The following is an 18,228-nucleotide window of genomic DNA, read 5'->3' on the forward strand; positions in this document are numbered from 1 at the left end:
TATATATATATATATATATATATATATGTGTGTGTGTGTGTGTATCTGAGTCTTGTATAATTATTGTTGATGATGAAGTCATTGAATGAGATTATTGATTTACTGTGATCATCCCATTTAGTTTACATCACAAGTAGATAGATTTATACATATTTGATGTGTATATTATTATTAATTTTAATTTTAATATTATAAGTCAACGATTCAGACTAAACAAAGTTACTACAGTAGCTCCAGATGATATGTCTTAGGACAAGTTCGGACCAAAATGCAGTAAGATATCAGAAATCCACAGCTTGATTGAGGCCTTGAATAATTTGACATGACAAACTTTAGGTTGAAAATTGCTGGTTATTTCAACCATATCTTTCATGCCAATTTGATACGAAGAGAAAGAGAAAGAGAGAGAGAGAGAGAGAGAGAGAGAGAGAGAGAGAGAAAGAGTACTCTCTCTCTCTCTCTCTGTATATAGTTTGATCAATAGACAAACATTTAATTAGGTCTATTACGATTTGAAGTATGTAAGCATTGGAATGGAAGAGTGCAGCATAAAGCTACCATAAAAGGTGTTCGTCTTTAACCGTGAAGCTTCAGCTTGAGAACTAGTGTTGGTCTACAGTAGGTCATCTACCTTGGAGGGGTATCGAATCCTCGCCATGCCGAAGTCTGTAGTAGGGCATGTACTCGTAGACCAGAAGCCTTTCGTCTCTGTCGCAGCAGAAGCCACGAAGACGAACAAGATTGACATGCTGAACCGCACCCAGTGTGCTCACTTCTGCTCAGAATTGCTTCTCGCCCTGCCTGAGCACACTTCGAGCTTCTTCACGGCTACCACGGCCGAGTCTGGCAGAGTGCCTTTGTAGACAACGCCAAAGCCTCCACCTCCCAGCTTCTCAGAGAAGTTCTTGGTGGCACGCTGCAAATCGCTGTATGGAAATGGGATCAAAGAAGCATCTGCTTGCTTTGACGTTTGGGTTATTTTCCTTCTTCGACAAGCCCAAATTAGGACGAAGACGGCGACAAAAGAGATGACGACTCCTGCAGCAGCTATTCCTATGACGATTCCTGTAGTCAGCTTATGAGAACTACCGCTCGAACTGGGGAGATCGGTGGTGGCAAGGCGGATGTAAAGAGGACCACCACCCTCTTTGTCACCATCATCAAGCTGCCGAAGGATCCGAAGAGCCCCGCTCCAAATCGTGCATCCATTTTGGAAGGAGTATGCGGTGCACGAGCAATTGCTCAAGCAAGCTGCTTTGCATTCTTTATCACTTCCAGCCGTCAATCTCCTTGGGTTGGCAGGCAATCCCACGTTGGGCATAAACAGAAATCCATCTTTCTCTCCGTTGTCCGAGGTTCGATTCCCGCACTGTAATCCAGTTCTTCTTTTACATCCTGAGTTCCAGTCATTCAGCTGCCACTCATGGATCGAAGTCGGCACAAATCCAACCAGACACTGGCAGAGTTGGGAGCTCTTCTGGTTGCAGATGCCAAAGGCACCGCAGAGAGAATAGACATTGCAGTGAGCTAATGGTTGCGTGAAGACTGTCTGCCATTCCTGGGTCGTGTTGAGCCAGTACCACTGCCTGCTCTGCCCGGCTAAGTCGATCACGTAGTGAGTTATGAAAGCACTATCGGTGATCGTGTACGTAGCGAACTTCCGGTCACTGTTGTCGACGAAGGTGAAGTTGAACGCAGTGCTTTCTTTGGTTCCAGGGACTCCGATAAAGTACTGGCCGTTCCACAGCCCGCTACTCCAATAGATTTCAGATCCATTCGACAGGATAACATACTGGTTGGAGCCGTCAGGGTCCATGCACTAAGCGAACGGCCCGGGCGCAGGGTTCTCCGGGTTCTCCCACGAGGTGATGCTCTGGTACTCCCCTGTGATCTTGTTCACTCCAAGCCATCCTCCCGGCATCCATGTGTCGGTGGGATGATCGAAGCTCTGCCAGAGTAGAGTGGACGAGTTCGACCCATCTTTCTGCAAAAGATTTCCGGTGTCGAGAAGGACCGCCACGCTGGCGTTCGAGGTTGATATGGTGGAGTTGGAAGACCAGACGGGGACTTTGAAGCTGTTGAGGACGACTAAATTGACATAATCGGAGAGATGCAACTCTGCACCGGAGGCGTTGGAGACGGGGTTGCCTCTGTTTGCCACCCAAACAACAGTCTGCCCCGGGAGTTTCTTGTACCATATGCCTACGTAGTAGTTGCCGGAGTTACCTGGAGTGAAGAAGCCCAGCTCAAAGTTGCCTTCCTTGGCGATCATCGTCTGGCTTCCAGAGAGAGATTGACCGATAGAAATGGTATCGCTTGCCGAAGAGCGATGGATAGATTGAGAGAAGAAGAGAAGGGAAAGAAGGACCGGAAGAGCGATGGATAGCTTTATGGACGGTCCCTTAAATTCTTTCTACCGGCCGTGACAGATGTCTAATGCGCATTCAAGAGAGAAAACTATAGCTTCAATGTCTTCATCAGCATGCAACATCCACCAAGACATCCAATCACACACCTTGGCAAATGGCTACGGTGGACTCTGTTGGCGATCCTTCGTTCTTGTTCTTTGACTGGTTAAAAGATCAATCTTCTAGACTCCGGCCAAGCATTTCTTAAAGCCACGCAGGGTTAAATTAAAGGTCGGAAGTAAAGCCAACTGATGGAGTGCTTATCGTAGATAACGTGATAGACTAAGCACTCTACTACACATTCCTGGCGGCTAACTCTTATGAATGCATTATCGTATGGAAAACATTACAAGGAAGATTCTATTTAGCTCTTTCTGGGGCAGGAAATTGAGTCCAGCAGTGTTCGGATGACGTAATCGCATGCATCAACCAACACCTGGCCGTGGTGTGGTGACCTTCTAGATGGAGTGGATGCGTAGTGTTCCTTCAATTCGGTCGTCCATGGACGGGAGGATTCCATCACGCTCACCATGTCAATTTAGGTGGTTTCGAATAGTGATGACGATGAAGACGACGACGACAACCGCGATCCTTCTCGGATGCAACAGCATCCTCTGAGTCAACAATGGACGGCTATGACGCTCGCTAGTATTCGTTTTCTTGTGAGAGCTCGACAGCAGATCATGGCGTCGTCATCTGGAAAATGTCGCCAACTCGAAGGAGAGTCGGGGAAGCCTTCTCATACAATCAGAGATAGTTGGGGTTGGATACTGCGTTGACTAAATCACATTTATACATCAACAAAAGCAGCAGCTACTTTGCTCTGCTTCTCCACAAAGGACATCGTGTGTGAATAACTTTCTACCATTACATCCATCTCATCGACCTTCCAACATCGTCATCGATACGTGGTTTGTGGACGAGTCTTGCTTGCTTGTAGATGAATTGGTTTCAGATGAATCTTTTGCAACGATAAAACCTGGTTGTCTTGGCTGCGGTAGGAGAGCACTGTCACCGCCCAACATCTCTACCACCGACGACATCGTTGGTCTGTATTCTGGTCGATCTTGAACGCACAAAAGTCCCACCTTTATACACTTCATGACTTCGGCCACGGGAAGCGACGACGGCCCCATTGACGCATCCGCTAATTCCAGCCCTTTACCTTCATTCCAAAGACTCCATACCTGAAATCGATTTCGTAATTAAGGTTCAGAATTATGTATGTATTGAAGTGGAAGCATAATGTCAAAGATGACATTTTGGTGCACTTACATGTGCTAGAAGATTTAGGTGGTGTGAAGATTGATAGACTCCTCTGTTCTTTTTGCCACTTACGATTTCCAGCACCAAAACACCGAAGCTGAAGACGTCAGATTTCACCGAGAAGATTCCGTCCATGGCGTACTCGGGAGACATGTATCCACTGCATTGTTAGGGAAGATGATAAGAGAGCTTCGCAGTACGTGCACCGTGAGATAAGATCTAGAGTTGGCACGTACTACGTCCCGACGACTCTCCTGGTTCTTGCGTCTGTTTCGTCCCCTCCAAACATCCTTGCCATGCCAAAGTCCGATATCTTGGGGTTCATATCCTTGTCAAGAAGGATGTTGCTAGCTTTCAGATCCCTGTGAATGATTCTGAATCTAGAATCACGGTGGAGGTACAGAAGGCCTCGAGCAATCCCCACGATGATTTTGTACCGTGTTTGCCAGTCCAACATTGCACCTTTAGTCGTGTCTGATTACAGATTCAGCATCAATCATTCTTCAGCTGAGCGAGCTCAGATTGAAAATGTAAGTAGTGAATGGAAGATTAACTAACCAAACAAGACGGAATCCAAGCTTCCGTGGGGCATGTACTCGTAGATCAGCATCCTCTCCCCTGCTTGAATGCAGCAACCGAGAAGCCGGACAAGGTTACGGTGCTGTAGCTTGGCAATTAGCGTTACCTCGTTCTTGAACTCAGCCAGGCCCTGCGTCGATGTCTCGGATAACCTCTTCACAGCTATCTCTTTTAGCTCCCGCAGCTTACCCTGTAATCATCGCATACAATGGCCAGTTAACTTGACGCACATCGATTGTCAATAGTAGAGAATTTGGCGAAGCTTCACCCTGTTGAGCTCGTTTATACCTTGTATACTGGACCAAAACCGCCCTCACCAAGCTTGTTGTCCGTGGAGAAGTTGCCGGTGGCGTCTGCTATTGTGTCCAAATCATATAGTGGTAGGTCCATGTCCTGTTCGTGCGTTTCTTCGTCAATGTAGCGATCTGTGAAGCAAATTGAACCGGTAAAAAGTATATCTCACAAATTAAGTAGAAGGAGATGACAAGCGTTGATGGTACTTCTTCTCTTCTTCCTTTTCCAAACGAAGCAAGCAACAGAAAGCAGGATAAAGGTTGCCAGAGCAGAGACTACGATGATGATCACGACCACATGATTCCGGTGAGACTGGTTTGATTCAGAGCCTGAAAGATAAACGTCATCTCGTTAAGTAAAAAACAGATCAGTTCCTCACGCAGACTACCATGATAAGTGATCGAACGTACCAAGGTCGGCAGCCGCCAGCCTGACATAGATATCTTGTCCTGAACCACTGTCGTACATTTTGATATCGGTGAGCTCCGTCGTCCATATGATGCACCCGCTGCCGCTCCCGGTCCCACTGATGTTGGCGCTGGCATAGGCTTTGCAGGAGCAGTTCCTCCGGCACAAAACCTCGCACTCCTCCAGGCTCATGCTCCTGACCACCATCGACGTCGACGTGTCCGGTATCTTCACGCTGCTGAGTGTGATAAACCCATCGGTCCCGTTCCGGCAGTCCAACGCCGTGTTCCTCACGCATCCATCCGTCCCATCCCTCTGACTCCATCTGCTGGGATTCTTGGGGTGAAACCCCTGCAAGCACTTGCACATCGCGAATTCGTTGGGATAGCAGACGCCGTAGGGGCCGCAGGGCGACAACCTGTAGTCGCACTGGTCCTGGGGCGCGGACCAGAAGACGCTCCACATCTCTCTGTCTTCGTGCCACACGAGGCGCTGCAGGATGCCCGACTGGTTCATGACCAGCCTTGAGACGACCGAGGGGTCGCGCATGTAGAACGAGTACACGATCTCGCGGGCGTCCACCACGAACTCCTTGTCGAACACGTTGCCGGTCATCATCTGTTGGACGCCACCGAACTGGCGGCCGTTCCATGACCCCCCACGCCAGTACGGATGGCTCCTGGACCACAGAAATATTTGGGGATTCCCGTTCTTGTCGATGCCGTTGGCATACACGCCCGGCGCCGGATCGCTGACGCTCGTCCATGCCGTGAGGTTGCGGTTCAGCCCGCTCGTCAGGTTCCACCCGATCTTCATGCCCGGCAGAAGCGTGTCCGTCAGGAAGTCGAAGCTCTGCCAAGCAAAGCTGCTCTGGTCGTCGTCACTGCCCTCCTCCTCCACGACGAAGTTCCCGTTGTCGAGGAGCCGCGCCACTGGGTTCCCAAGGACCAGCGAGCCCGAGGACCAGATGACGGTGGAGTTCTTGCCATCGGTGATCACGAGTGCTCCGTCCGTCTCCAAGGACAGCTTTCCGGAACTGCCGGTGACCGGCCGCTGGCGGTTGGCAACCCACACCACTGTCTGGACCGGGATGCGGTGGTACCATATGCCGATATAGCGGTTGCTGGAACCTGCGGGGCTAAAGAAGCCCAACTCGAAGCTGCCACTAGCGGAAATTAAGGTGGTTCCTCCGTCGTCGACGAGAGGTCGGGCGGGTGTGACAGTGTCGTCTCCAATGGTGGGGGAACAGAGGATAGAAGCAGTGAGAAGGTAGAGAAGCGCCGAGGCCTTCCTCATCCGCCTGGCCATCACCAATCACTAGTCCTAAGTTTCAGACAAATTTTGAAGGCAGCGCTATCCGTCAGACAAATTGGCCATCACCAATCACACTTTGACTTTTCTCTCTTAGATTATCACTCGGTCAATTCAAAATTTTGACTTTCTCTGAGTGACGACTTCAAATTAATTAAAAAAATTTAAATCAATCTCTTATCCAATAAAAAAAAGTCTCCAACTTCTTTGATCCATCAAATATGAGTCATGACATTGAGATGTTAACTATGAAATTACCTAGACATAGTTGTCGAAGCAATGCATCATTTTTCAATTGAGAAATATATTACGAAAAGAATCTGTTTTATTTATTAAGATAATAAATATTTATATAAATTTTGAGTAATAGATTTTATTTAATTATATATTCAAATGCAATTAGATGAAGTACTCAAATTTATGATTGATTCTTAAATCATTGATTGATTTGAGAACACAAGGAATATAAGGATGTCATTATCTTCATGATCTTTTATCATAACCTTCATAAAATTAAGTTTTTATCAATAATATCAATCTTAGAGCGATGTAATTGAAATATTGTATGCGTGAGAGGTTTTGTGAGAGAGTTTATTACTTGAAAGTATATACGTAAGAAACATATAGTTGATATCTGATAACTTGATCTTTTACAAGGTGGAAGTCGACAACAATGTATTTCATATATGAGTCAAATAATGGATTGGTACATAGGTAGGTGGTATTGATATTATCATAGTATATTGTAGGAGTAGATTGGAAAGTGATGTCAAGTTCCTGTAGTCGATTGATGACCTAGTTGAGTTCTACAGCAATGTTAGCGATGGTTCGGTATTAAACTTTAGTGGTAGATCTTATAGTTATTTTTAATTTCTTCAAATTATAATTGATTGGATTTGCTCTAAAGAAGATAATGTAGACTGATGTAGATTAACTATCATCAATGTTGTTTGCCTAATCAGTATCGATGAAGGCATAAAGATGAAGTAATGAGTGTTTATGAAAAAAAATCTTATGGCCGAGAGCTTTTTAGATACCGCAAGACTCGTTTTACTATAGATCAATACATAGTGAAAAGCCAATGCATAAATTATGATAATTTGTTGCTGCAAATAAGATATCTAGATATGTAAGAAATAAGTATGGTAAGAAACTAAGTACTTATTGGTACTATATAAGATCCGTAGTATGGCTATTATTATATAATTTGAGTGATTCAATAGGAGAGTGAGGTTGTAACTTATTTGGCATTCTGTATATTCATCTTGAACGTACTTCTTTTAATATAAGAAAAATATAAAAGATGTAAATATTATTTTCACTCCTATAAAGTAACTTAAAGTTCCTAGATCTTTGATGTAAAATCTATGGTATATACTAAGCTCTTGGAGCTTATTAAAATCTATAAATAGCTTTTCGTAGTTTATAAACATAGCTTAGATATTGAGGGTGGATGAAGCTATGAGGTTGTTATATAAAGACAACTTCAGTTAAGGTTCATTGTAAGAAAGTATTGTTAATATCTAGTTGACATATGTGCCACCCTTAAGTAATAGCCAAACTCAAGATGAGCCGGATTATTATGGGTTTGACAATTGGACTCAGTGTTTCTATGAAATCAACATCTGATCATTGGTGAAACCCTTTGGCTATTAGACGTACTTTATATAACAATGGATCCATTTGAATTTTGCTTAATATGAAAGATCCACTTACACCCAATGATATTGTATGTGTGATGAAATAATACAAGAGTCATGTGACATTATGGAGTAGGGTATCGTATTCTTCACACATAGCTTTGTGATAGTGTAGAGATTTGTAAGCTTAGATGATGGTTGTGAGGTCAATAAGTTTAGGTTGAAAGCTTATGATAATATGAATGTAAGGAATTTGATATAGTTTAAAAATATCATTTTTAGAGTGTGTTATCATGTGATGTTCAGATATAATGGTTGTTAGTTATAGGTGTCTTATAAGTCAATCACACGAATAATAGCATGTGTGATACATTACATAATCTCTTTTAGTTAATATTAATAATAATATTTCATCACTTTATATTATGTTATAAATATATATTGTGATGTCGTTGGATCTGTAAAATGAGAATTGGATCATGATGATATCATGATAATGAGACCAATTTACTTTTAAGTACAGATCATAAATATTCTTGATTATAGATTGTTGAAAAATTTAGGAGTGATATCACATGCGAAGTGAAAGAAAAAAAAATAAAATCCCATATTTTTATAAAAATGTTTCATCGTCTTACGAAGATTAGTGTGTAAAAACCCACAAAACTAAAACCCAGATATGAGATGGTTGTGTTACCTAGAGGGATCATATATCCCTGATTCTTACAAATATATGTGAGATGATGTAGGAGGTCAATTGTCCTCTTTAGCGATGATCTATATGATAGGGGCAGCGAAGACACTCATCGAATTGCTATTCAAATCTTCATATGCCTTAAATAGAGACTGTTGATTAATGAGGAGAGGGGGAGAGAGGAATATGATGTAACAACAAAAAAGGGCTAGCCTATGGCCCTTTAATTCCCTCATATTTATAGAGGCATTCTATCAACTTAACCATAATGGATCCTATCCTATTAGGTATTGGATTTTCATCAAACTACCCAATTCTCTTATATTAGTGGGTTTCTACCCAATAATCATTTATTGACTTTTATCATCCACAGGATCCAATAATTAAGGAGCTTATTGGATATATAATAAGATAAGGGCTCCAATAGATATCTCATATCTGAACCTCTACTTGTTGAAACACCTATTATATTTGTGTAACTCTCTAAGTCCAATATCGAGCTGATCATAAGTCATACTTATTAGAACTCCTTTTGACTTAGTGAATCATTATCTCCAAGAATAATTGACTTAATTCATCAACTACAAACGTACTAGGTCACCACATTGTAGTCCCTAGACGATATTGGAGAATCTAATCATTTGGACCTATATGTTCTTAATTACTATATACTCATAATCTCTTATTTATCTAATATCCTAGAGACTATATACTAAGCATGGTGCTATTAGGCTCATCAATTTCTATTCAAGTCTCACTTTAATCGAATTCTTTTGGAGAACTCTTTCTCTCTTAATCCGAATGACCCTTGGCCAAGGATTTATTTGAGCAAGAATACATAAGATATTCCTCTCATGACATCGAGAGTGGATGATCCTCTATCTATACTCAATAGTCCTCGTAAGATTGGCTACCATATCCAATTGTACTAAATTTGAAACTTCAAAGCCTATAAGTTCGGTATAAAAGAGTTGCGTACTCACATAGGACATCCTTTGTGTCTTAAGTCTAAAAACCAGATACACCATTAGGAAGACAAAATCACTATTTGATAATGTGGTATCATCAATTATCTAGTATTCCATGAGCGGATCAATTAGTGAACTCATTCTCCAATGAGCATCTACACTGTATCCTTAGTGTCTCCACACGAGCAACTATGAGACCAACTGCCTCCATCATATGAATGAGTATATAGTACACTAATTTTTCTGGTTATCTCGATATCCCTCTTGAATAATATATGATCGGGATTATTTAGGGTTTGCATTTAAAGACGAATCGATCTTATTATCATGATCTTATCACAATCTAATTCTGGATCCATGTACATCACTATATATATATATATATATATATATATATATATATATATATATATATATATATATATATATATATATATATATATATATATATATATATATATATATATATAACAAATAATATAAAATGAGAAAAAAACTATAATAAAAAAAATAAAAAAAATGCGTGTCATGTCAAACGTGCTATCATTCACTTGATTGACTTGTAGTGCACTTATAACTAGTATATGTTACTTGAGATAGATATCGAGGTAATCGAACAAACTAGTGTGCTATATACCTATCTATATGATAGAGAGGCAATTGGTCTCATAACTACTGGTGTGGGGACACTAGGGATATAGTATAAGTGCTTATTAGAGAATGAGTTTACTGAATGATTTGTTTATGTAATGCTAGATGATTAATGATACTTTATTGTTCAATAGCTATTTCGTAGTCTTAGTATAGTGTTTGATTCTTAGACTTGAGACATCATTGATGTCTTGCTTGAGTACTTCATTCTTTGATACCGGAGGTAATTATGTATCAATAGAAGATCATCTACTATCAGTATTATAAGAGAAATATTTCATGTGTTCTCACTTGGATAAATCACTGGTCAGTGTTAATCAGATTGAGAGAATCTGATAAGAGTGAAAGTCGAATTGAGAGAGAAAATAGTTCTTCATGAGAATTCGATAAAAGTGAGACTCCAATGGATTTCATATGGGCCTAACAGGACCATGCCTGGTATACGATCTCTAGGATATTAGATAGATAAGGAATTATAGATACACGATAACTGAGGGCAAACAGATCTAATGGATTTGATTCTCCTATACCATTTAAGGACTATGGTGTAGTGACTTAGTACGTTTATAGTCGATAAGTTGAGTGAATTATTATGTGAATAATAACTCACTGAGTCATAAGGAGTTCTGATATATGCAACTCATGGCCAGCTTGGTATTAGACCTAGAGGGGTCATACACATGATGGACAATACGACAAATAGAGGATTGAATATAAGATATTCAATATGCCTTTGTTTTAATAAATCTATTGGGTGAGATCCAATAGAGCCTAGAGTGGTTATTTGATTTGGATCTAATATCCATTAAGCTAGTGGTTATTAGATGTGGATCAAATACTCGATAAGACATATCCATTAGGGTTAGCAATAGAAGCTCTATATAAATATGAGATAGGGCTTCATGAGTCATATGCTAGACCATATAGTCATCATAGTCCTATCTCCTCCTTCCAATCTTTCTCTTAATCGTGAGCCCCTCTATGGTGTGAGAGGACAATAAGAGAGTCAACCCCTCTTTTGACTACTAATGCTTGGTGGTGTGCGATCATGAGGAGAGAACTCATTGTATAAGGTGTATCGTTGTTATGTCCATTATATATGGATCACTACTACAGAGGAGTTTGTGAGAGCTCCTTCATCCCACGGACTGAGATATGTAATTTAAGGGATAAACGATCTCCTATCGGTAAGAACATCTCAACCACTTGATATGGTTTTTATCATTTTGAGTTTTATGCTCCGGGTCGATGATACAATATTTTTGTTTTGAGAACTAGTTTTGTTTTTATTTTTTGCTACACATGTGATGCTCTATAAAGTTTCCCAATATTAATATTATTGGATTGTGTTGAAGGTATTAAAATTGGTGGAGAGTTATTGACATGTAAATGATCAAGCTGATACACTTTGGTGTCACTTGGGCGAGGAGAGGACAAAGATATCATTTGTAGTGCCAAGGGTATTACGCATTATGAGATGAATTTGAGGAGAAGTATATGGAGAAGTTATAGATGGGTGAAGTGTTGCTAAACTAGAGTGATAAGGAAGTGTATGTCTTGAAGATAACTACTGATTGACATTGTGATAAGTGTGTCCGACGGTCTAAGGTGTACTCATATGAATCTATTGATATGGTTATTAAAGTGGTTTGTATTACTCAGGGCTCATGGTTTTGAAAGTGAAAGGTAGACTTGATAAAAATAACATGATGTGATGTAAAAGCCTCTTAAGTTTGAGGAACATAGTACTGGAAAACATTATGTTCAAGATATTGAATCCCAAATTTTAGTGATAAAATCAATTGATGAGTTTATGGACTAATAAACGTTTAAGATACGTGATATAAGAAAAACTTCAATAGTTTATGGACTAAACTATGGTTGAATTGGGAATGTTGGAAGGCCAACGAGTTGGGCTTGGTGGTGGTATTGCCAGGCTCAGGCGATGGTATCACTCGAGAGTCGAAAAGCACAGATTATACTTTTCTAGGAACCTCAACGGTAGTACCGCCCAGTGTCAACAGTGGTACCACTAGAGCCTAGATTCGGAGGCTCTATTTGGACCTAGAGCCAATGATAGTACCTCAAAAATTCAAGGATTTAAAATTTTTTGCTTCATTTTCGAAGTCATTTGGAGTCTATAAATACCCTACTTATGCTTGCTTAATGGAGTAGAAATTCTTGAACATAAAAGTGTTGTAAACTCTCTTTAAAAGTATTGAGTCTCTTCCTCATTGAGTGTAGAGGTTATACTATGAAGGTGTGAGGTTTTATCTAAATGTGACATGTAAATGTTCTCTCTTAAGCCTATTAAAAAGAGAAGAGAGGTGTAAAGGTTCTCTCCTAAGCCTATGAAAAGAAGAAGGGTTGTGATAAGAGTAGTTGATCTTCGTCCGTTGAAAAGAAGATTAGTAGTAAAAGTCAATGGTCTCGAGGGAAGAGGAATCAGGAGTGGACGCAGGTCAGAACGATCAAACCACTATAAATCTAGTTTGTATTTCTCTTTATACTTTTCTTTGCTATTACTAACTGATTTAGTTGCTCATTACCCCCCCTCACATTTTAAGTTAAACACATTTCGATATGTATTTTTAGATCGTTATGGTACATAGTTATGAATTATTTAAAATGAAGCCAAACGAAATCATTTGTAATATATACACCCATTTTACGAATATTGTCAATCATTTAAATTTTCTTAGTAAAATTTATACTAATCATGAATTGGTAAATAAGATTTTAAGATCTCTTTCTAAAAATTGAGATCCAAAAGTAACAAATATCTAAAAAGTAAAGGATTTGAATAAATATCCTTTTGAAGAACTAGATCTTTAATGACTTATAAAATGACATGTAAAATATATTATGAAAAAAAAAGACTATTTGAGCAAAAGTTTTATTTTATATATGATTTATCCAAAATATCTTTATAATTATTTAATACATTTGATGACTTATATGATAAACTTAAAATAATTAGTAAGAAATATAAATTACTAAAAAAAGCATATATCTCTCTAAATTTGATAAATTAAAAAATAAGTTAATAATTAAAAAATTAATATTTGATAAAGCGATAGGGTGATAGTTTGTAATATTGATAGATTTGTTTAACTAGATGAAGGTTAGTAATGTCTTAGTTTAATCTAAAGGTAAGTAACATTTTCATAAAAGTATTAAAAAAATATTTTAAAAATGATTGGAAAAAGAAGACTAGTAGGAATTATAAAATTCACTTGTGAATCCATGAAGCTGAAGGTTTTTGCCCATTCTCATGGACTTCACAGCATATGGGATTACCTCTAAAGCGAAAGGTTTATTTAATTAATGGGGACTTCCATAGGTAATCTAGGATAAGAGGATAAATTTTGCCGAGTACAAGAAGATAAAAAATACTAGTGATTGCATAACATATCCATGATGGTTTTAGTATCTTAAATTAATTCCTTTGATAAAATTTCTCGTACGTCTACATTTAGCCTTAGCCTACCATTGTATTTAATTTATTTAAGTAATATAATTTGAAGGTTATAGAGAGTCGTTAAATGTGTAATGGCAACATTAGATGAATTATTTGTGCCAAGATGAAACTTAGTCAATTTGTTCTCAATCTTTCCAAGACAATAATTAGACTAAACGACACACCATTAGGGCTTGAGGACATTTGTTGAAGCATCGTGACCGTCGATTCTAAGTAGACGTGATGGTGGACGCATCACTTCAAGCTGGCATGTGTTGACACGACGGGGTCAGCCGCCTTCGTCTTCGGCGTCGGTTAACCGATGACTTTTTCTAATCAGGTTAAAATACTGTGTTCAAATCCAAGGGTCAACATTTGATTCTTCATTGTCTTCTAAGGAATCCGTCCTCAATTGAGACTCAACCACTACGGATTGATCTCCTTCTAGCGGGGAGGGAGCAGAAGAAGAAGAAGAAGAAGACAGAATTTTCTGAAGGCAAAGATCAAATTCTATAAAGCAGCCAGCAGAGAAGGCGATAAAAAAATTTTACGAACTCCACAATGAGGTAGGAACTCCATGATTGTCACTATTTTAATAGTTTTTCATCGTCAAGCTAAACAAAGTACTTCAATGACGTCTTGATATGTTCCAACCGCTTAATTAATGTGGGTGGGTCGAATGGAGGCAGGAAGAAGTCTTGATATGTTTCGATTATTATATTCACCATAAACTATTCTCTAATTCCCATGACTCCGAACTCAAAGAGCTTTTGCATTCGGATTAGTCTTCACATCAATCCTAAGCCAAAACCAAAATGCTTAGTGTACACAAACGTTTTCTGACCCTCGCAAAAGCTTTCCAGCTCACTATCGACCTTCCAACATCGACGTCATCGATGCGTGGTTTGTGGACGAGTCTTGCTTGCTCGTAGATGAATCGGTTTCAGATGCAATGATAAAACCTGGTTGTCTTGGTTGTGGTAGGAGAGCACTGTCGCCGCCCAACATCACCACCACCGACGACATCGTTGGTCTGTCTTCTGGTCGCGCTTGAACGCACAAAAGTCCCACCTTTATACACCTCATGACTTCTGCCACGGAAAGCGACGACTGCCCCATTGACCCATCCGCTAATTCCAACCCTTTACCGTCGTTCCAAAGACTCCATATCTGAAATCGATTTCGTAATTAAGGTTCAGAATTATGTATGCATTGAAGTGGAAATATAATGTAAAAGATGACATTTTGGTGCTCTTACATGTGCTAGAAGATTTAGGTGGTGTGCAGATTGACAGACTCCTCTGTTCTTTTTGCCACTTACGATTTCCAGCACCAAAACACCGAAGCTGAAGACGTCAGATTTCACCGAGAAGATTCCGTCCATGGCGTACTCGGGAGACATGTATCCGCTGCATTGTTAGGGAAGATGATAAGAGAGATTCGCATTACGTGCACCTTGAGGTAAGATCTAGAGTTGGCACGTACTACGTCCCGACGACTCTCCTGGTTCTTGCGTCTGTGTCGTCCCCTCCAAACATCCTTGCCATGCCAAAGTCCGATATCTTGGGGTTCATATCCTTGTCAAGAAGGATGTTGCTAGCTTTCAGATCCCTGTGAATGATTCTGAATCTAGAATCATGGTGGAAGTACAGAAGGCCTCGAGCAATCCCCACGATGATGTAGTACCGTATTTTCCAGTCCAACAATGCACCTTTAGCCTTGCCTGATTACAGATTCAGAATCATTCATTCTTCAGCTGAGAGAGCTCCGATTGAAAGAGGAAGCAGTGAATGGAAGATTAACTAACCAAACAAGTAGGAATCCAAGCTTCCGTGGGGCATGTACTCGTAGATCAGCATCCTCTCCCCTGCTTGGATGCAGCAACCGAGAAACCGGACGAGGTTACGGTGCTGTAGCTTGGCAATTAGCGTTACCTCGTTCTTGAACTCATCCAGGCCCTGCGCCGATGTCTCGGATAGTCTCTTCACAGCTATCTCTTGTAGCTCCCGCAGCTTACCCTGTAATCATCGCATTCAATGGCCAATTAACTTGACGCACATGGACTGCCAATAGTAGAGAATTCGGCGAAGCTTCACCCTGTTGAGCTCGTTTATACCTTGTATACTGGACCAAAACCGCCCTCACCAAGCTTGTTGTCCATGGAGAAGTTGCCAGTGGCGCCTGCTATTGTGTCCAAATCATATAGTGGTAGGTCCATGTCCTGTTCGTGTGTTTCTTCGTCAATGTAGCGATCTGTGAAGCAAATTGAACCGGTAAAAGGTATATCTCACAAATTAAGTAGAAGAAGATGACAAGTGTTGGTGGTACTTCTTCTCTTCTTCCTTCTCCAAACGAAGCAAGCAACAGAAAGTAGGAAAAAGGTTGCCAGAGCAGAGACTACGATGATGATCACGACCACATGATTCCGGTGAGACTGGCTTGCTTTAGAGCCTGAAAGATAAACGTCATCTCGTGAAGTCAATAACAGATCAATTCCTCACGCAGACTACCATCAAAAGTGATCGAACGTACCAAGGTCGGCAGCCGCCAGCCTGACATAGATATCTTGTCCTGAACCACTGTCGTACATTTTGATAACGGTGAGCTCCGTCGTCCATATGATGCACCCGCTGCTGCTCTCACTTCCACTGATGTTGGCACTGGCATAGGCTTTGCAGGAGCTGTTCCTCCGGCACAAAGCCTCGCACTCCTCCAGGCTCATGCTCTCTTGTCCGCCATCGACGTCGGCGTGTGCGGTATCTTTACGCTGCTGAGCGTGATGAACCCGTCGGTCCCGTTCCGGCAGTCCAACGCCGTGTTCCTCACACAGCCGTCCGTCCCGTCCCTCAGATCCCAGCTCCTGGGATTCTTGGGGTGAAACCCCTGCAAGCACTTGCACTTCGGCGACTCGTTGGGGTAGCAGACGCCGTAGGGGCCGCAGGGCGACAACATGTTGTCGCAATGGTCGTTGGGCGCGAACCAGAAGACGCTCCACATCTCACTTTCTTCGATCCACACCAAACGCTGCAGCATGCCCGACTGGCTTATGACCAACCTCGAGACGACCGAGGATTCTCGCATGTAGAACGAGTACACGATCTCGCGGGCGTCCCCCACGAACACCATGTCGAACACGTTGTCGGTCTTCATCTCCTGGATGCCACTGAACTGGAGGCCGTTCCATGATCCCCCGCGCCAGTACCGCCGGCTCCCGGACCACAGAAATATCTGCGGAACCCCATGCACGTCGAAGCCGGTGCCGTACTCGCTCGGCGCCGGATCGCTGACGCTCGTCCATGCCGTGAGGTTGCGGTTCAGACCGCTCGTCAGGTTCCACCCGATCTTCATGCTCGGCAGAAGTGTGTCCGTCAGGAGATCGAAGCTCTGCCACGCAAAGCTGCTCGGATCGGTAGAGTATTTATAGGCCTCAATGATTTCAGAATTGAAGTCAAAAAGTATCATATCCTCGGATTTCGGGGTACTAACGGTACCACTGTCATTATTGGTCGTTTGTAGACTGACACTGTGTGGTACTACCACTGTGCTATGGTGGTGCCACCATCGATCGTGACTGGTGTTAAATGGGCTATTTCAACCGGTCCAATTCAGCACTATTAAGAGCCCAGTTGGCTCATAACTGAGTTAATGGGATTACCTTCCAATCCTAACTCAACTTAAGGTCTAATTATGATAATTTAAGATATTAACTAAGCAATCTTTGTCCGGTATGTCAATTGTTCTTCCGACGAGCTTCCGACAATCTTCCGGTGAACTTCCGACGATCTTTCGACAATGTTCCAATGGACTCCCGGCAAGTTCCTGGACTTTACGACGATCTTCTTGGTGAATTCCGATGAGCTTCTTTGGCAAGCTTCTGGACTTCTCGGTCAATTCCGACAAAACTTCCGACGAATGTACAGACTTGCGACAAACCCTCGAACTTCCAACGAAATCTCGATTTTGACTCCAGCCTAACATCTGCTTTATGTCTTACCGTTATCGTAGTTAATCCTGCACATTTTTCTCAACATATAGATTAGATCAAATAATTTACCAATTAATTTTATCATCAAAATTTAAGATTCAACAATCTTTCCTTTTTTTTTATGAAGACGGAGTTAACCTTAACTCCCCGTGGTACCATATGCCGATGTAGCGGTTGGTAGAACCGACGGGGCTAAAGAAGCCCAATTCGAAGCTGCCACCAGCGGAAATTAAGCTGGTTCCTCCGTCGTCGACGAGAGGTCGGTTGGGTGTGACAGTGTCGCCTCCAATGGCGGGGGAACAGAGGATGGAAGCAGTGAGAAGGTAGAGAAGCACCGAGGCCTTCGTCATCCTCCTGGCCATCACCAATCACTAGTGCTAAGTTTCAGACACATTCGAAGGTCCCCCTATTTGTCGGACATTATTGTTTATTTACGACTTTGACTTTTCACTCTGGGAGTCTCACTCGGTCAATTCAAACGTTTGACTTTAACTGAGAGGTCGACTTCAAATGAATTAAAAATTTTAAATCAACCTCGTGTCCAATAGAAAGAGTCTCGAACGT

The 18,228-nt window shown here is 41.5% G+C and overlaps 2 protein-coding genes across 2 annotated transcripts; both read right to left on the reverse strand.

The window, feature by feature from the left end:
• Nucleotides 1-261: 261 nt before the first annotated feature.
• Nucleotides 262-2,373, reverse strand: LOC135666162 (G-type lectin S-receptor-like serine/threonine-protein kinase At2g19130). Its single transcript, XM_065177738.1, has one exon. The coding sequence runs from the start codon at nt 1,814-1,816 to the stop codon at nt 770-772; it is 1,047 nt and encodes a 348-aa protein (XP_065033810.1). The 5' UTR covers nt 1,817-2,373; the 3' UTR covers nt 262-769.
• A 913-nt stretch (nt 2,374-3,286) lies between these two features.
• Nucleotides 3,287-18,026, reverse strand: LOC135672192 (uncharacterized). The gene is given in 16 exon segments (XM_065180650.1): nt 3,287-3,595; nt 3,684-3,834; nt 3,911-4,148; nt 4,233-4,443; nt 4,542-4,678; nt 4,754-4,876; nt 4,958-6,271; nt 14,555-14,849; nt 14,938-15,088; nt 15,165-15,402; nt 15,487-15,697; nt 15,796-15,932; nt 16,008-16,130; nt 16,212-16,407; nt 16,410-17,172; nt 17,803-18,026. Coding segments are annotated over 16 exon segments (4,821 nt in total).
• Nucleotides 18,027-18,228: the final 202 nt, after the last annotated feature.

The sequence above is a fragment of the Musa acuminata genome, chromosome BXJ1-4, assembly GCF_036884655.1.
Source record: "Musa acuminata AAA Group cultivar baxijiao chromosome BXJ1-4, Cavendish_Baxijiao_AAA, whole genome shotgun sequence".
NCBI lineage: Eukaryota > Viridiplantae > Streptophyta > Magnoliopsida > Zingiberales > Musaceae > Musa > Musa acuminata.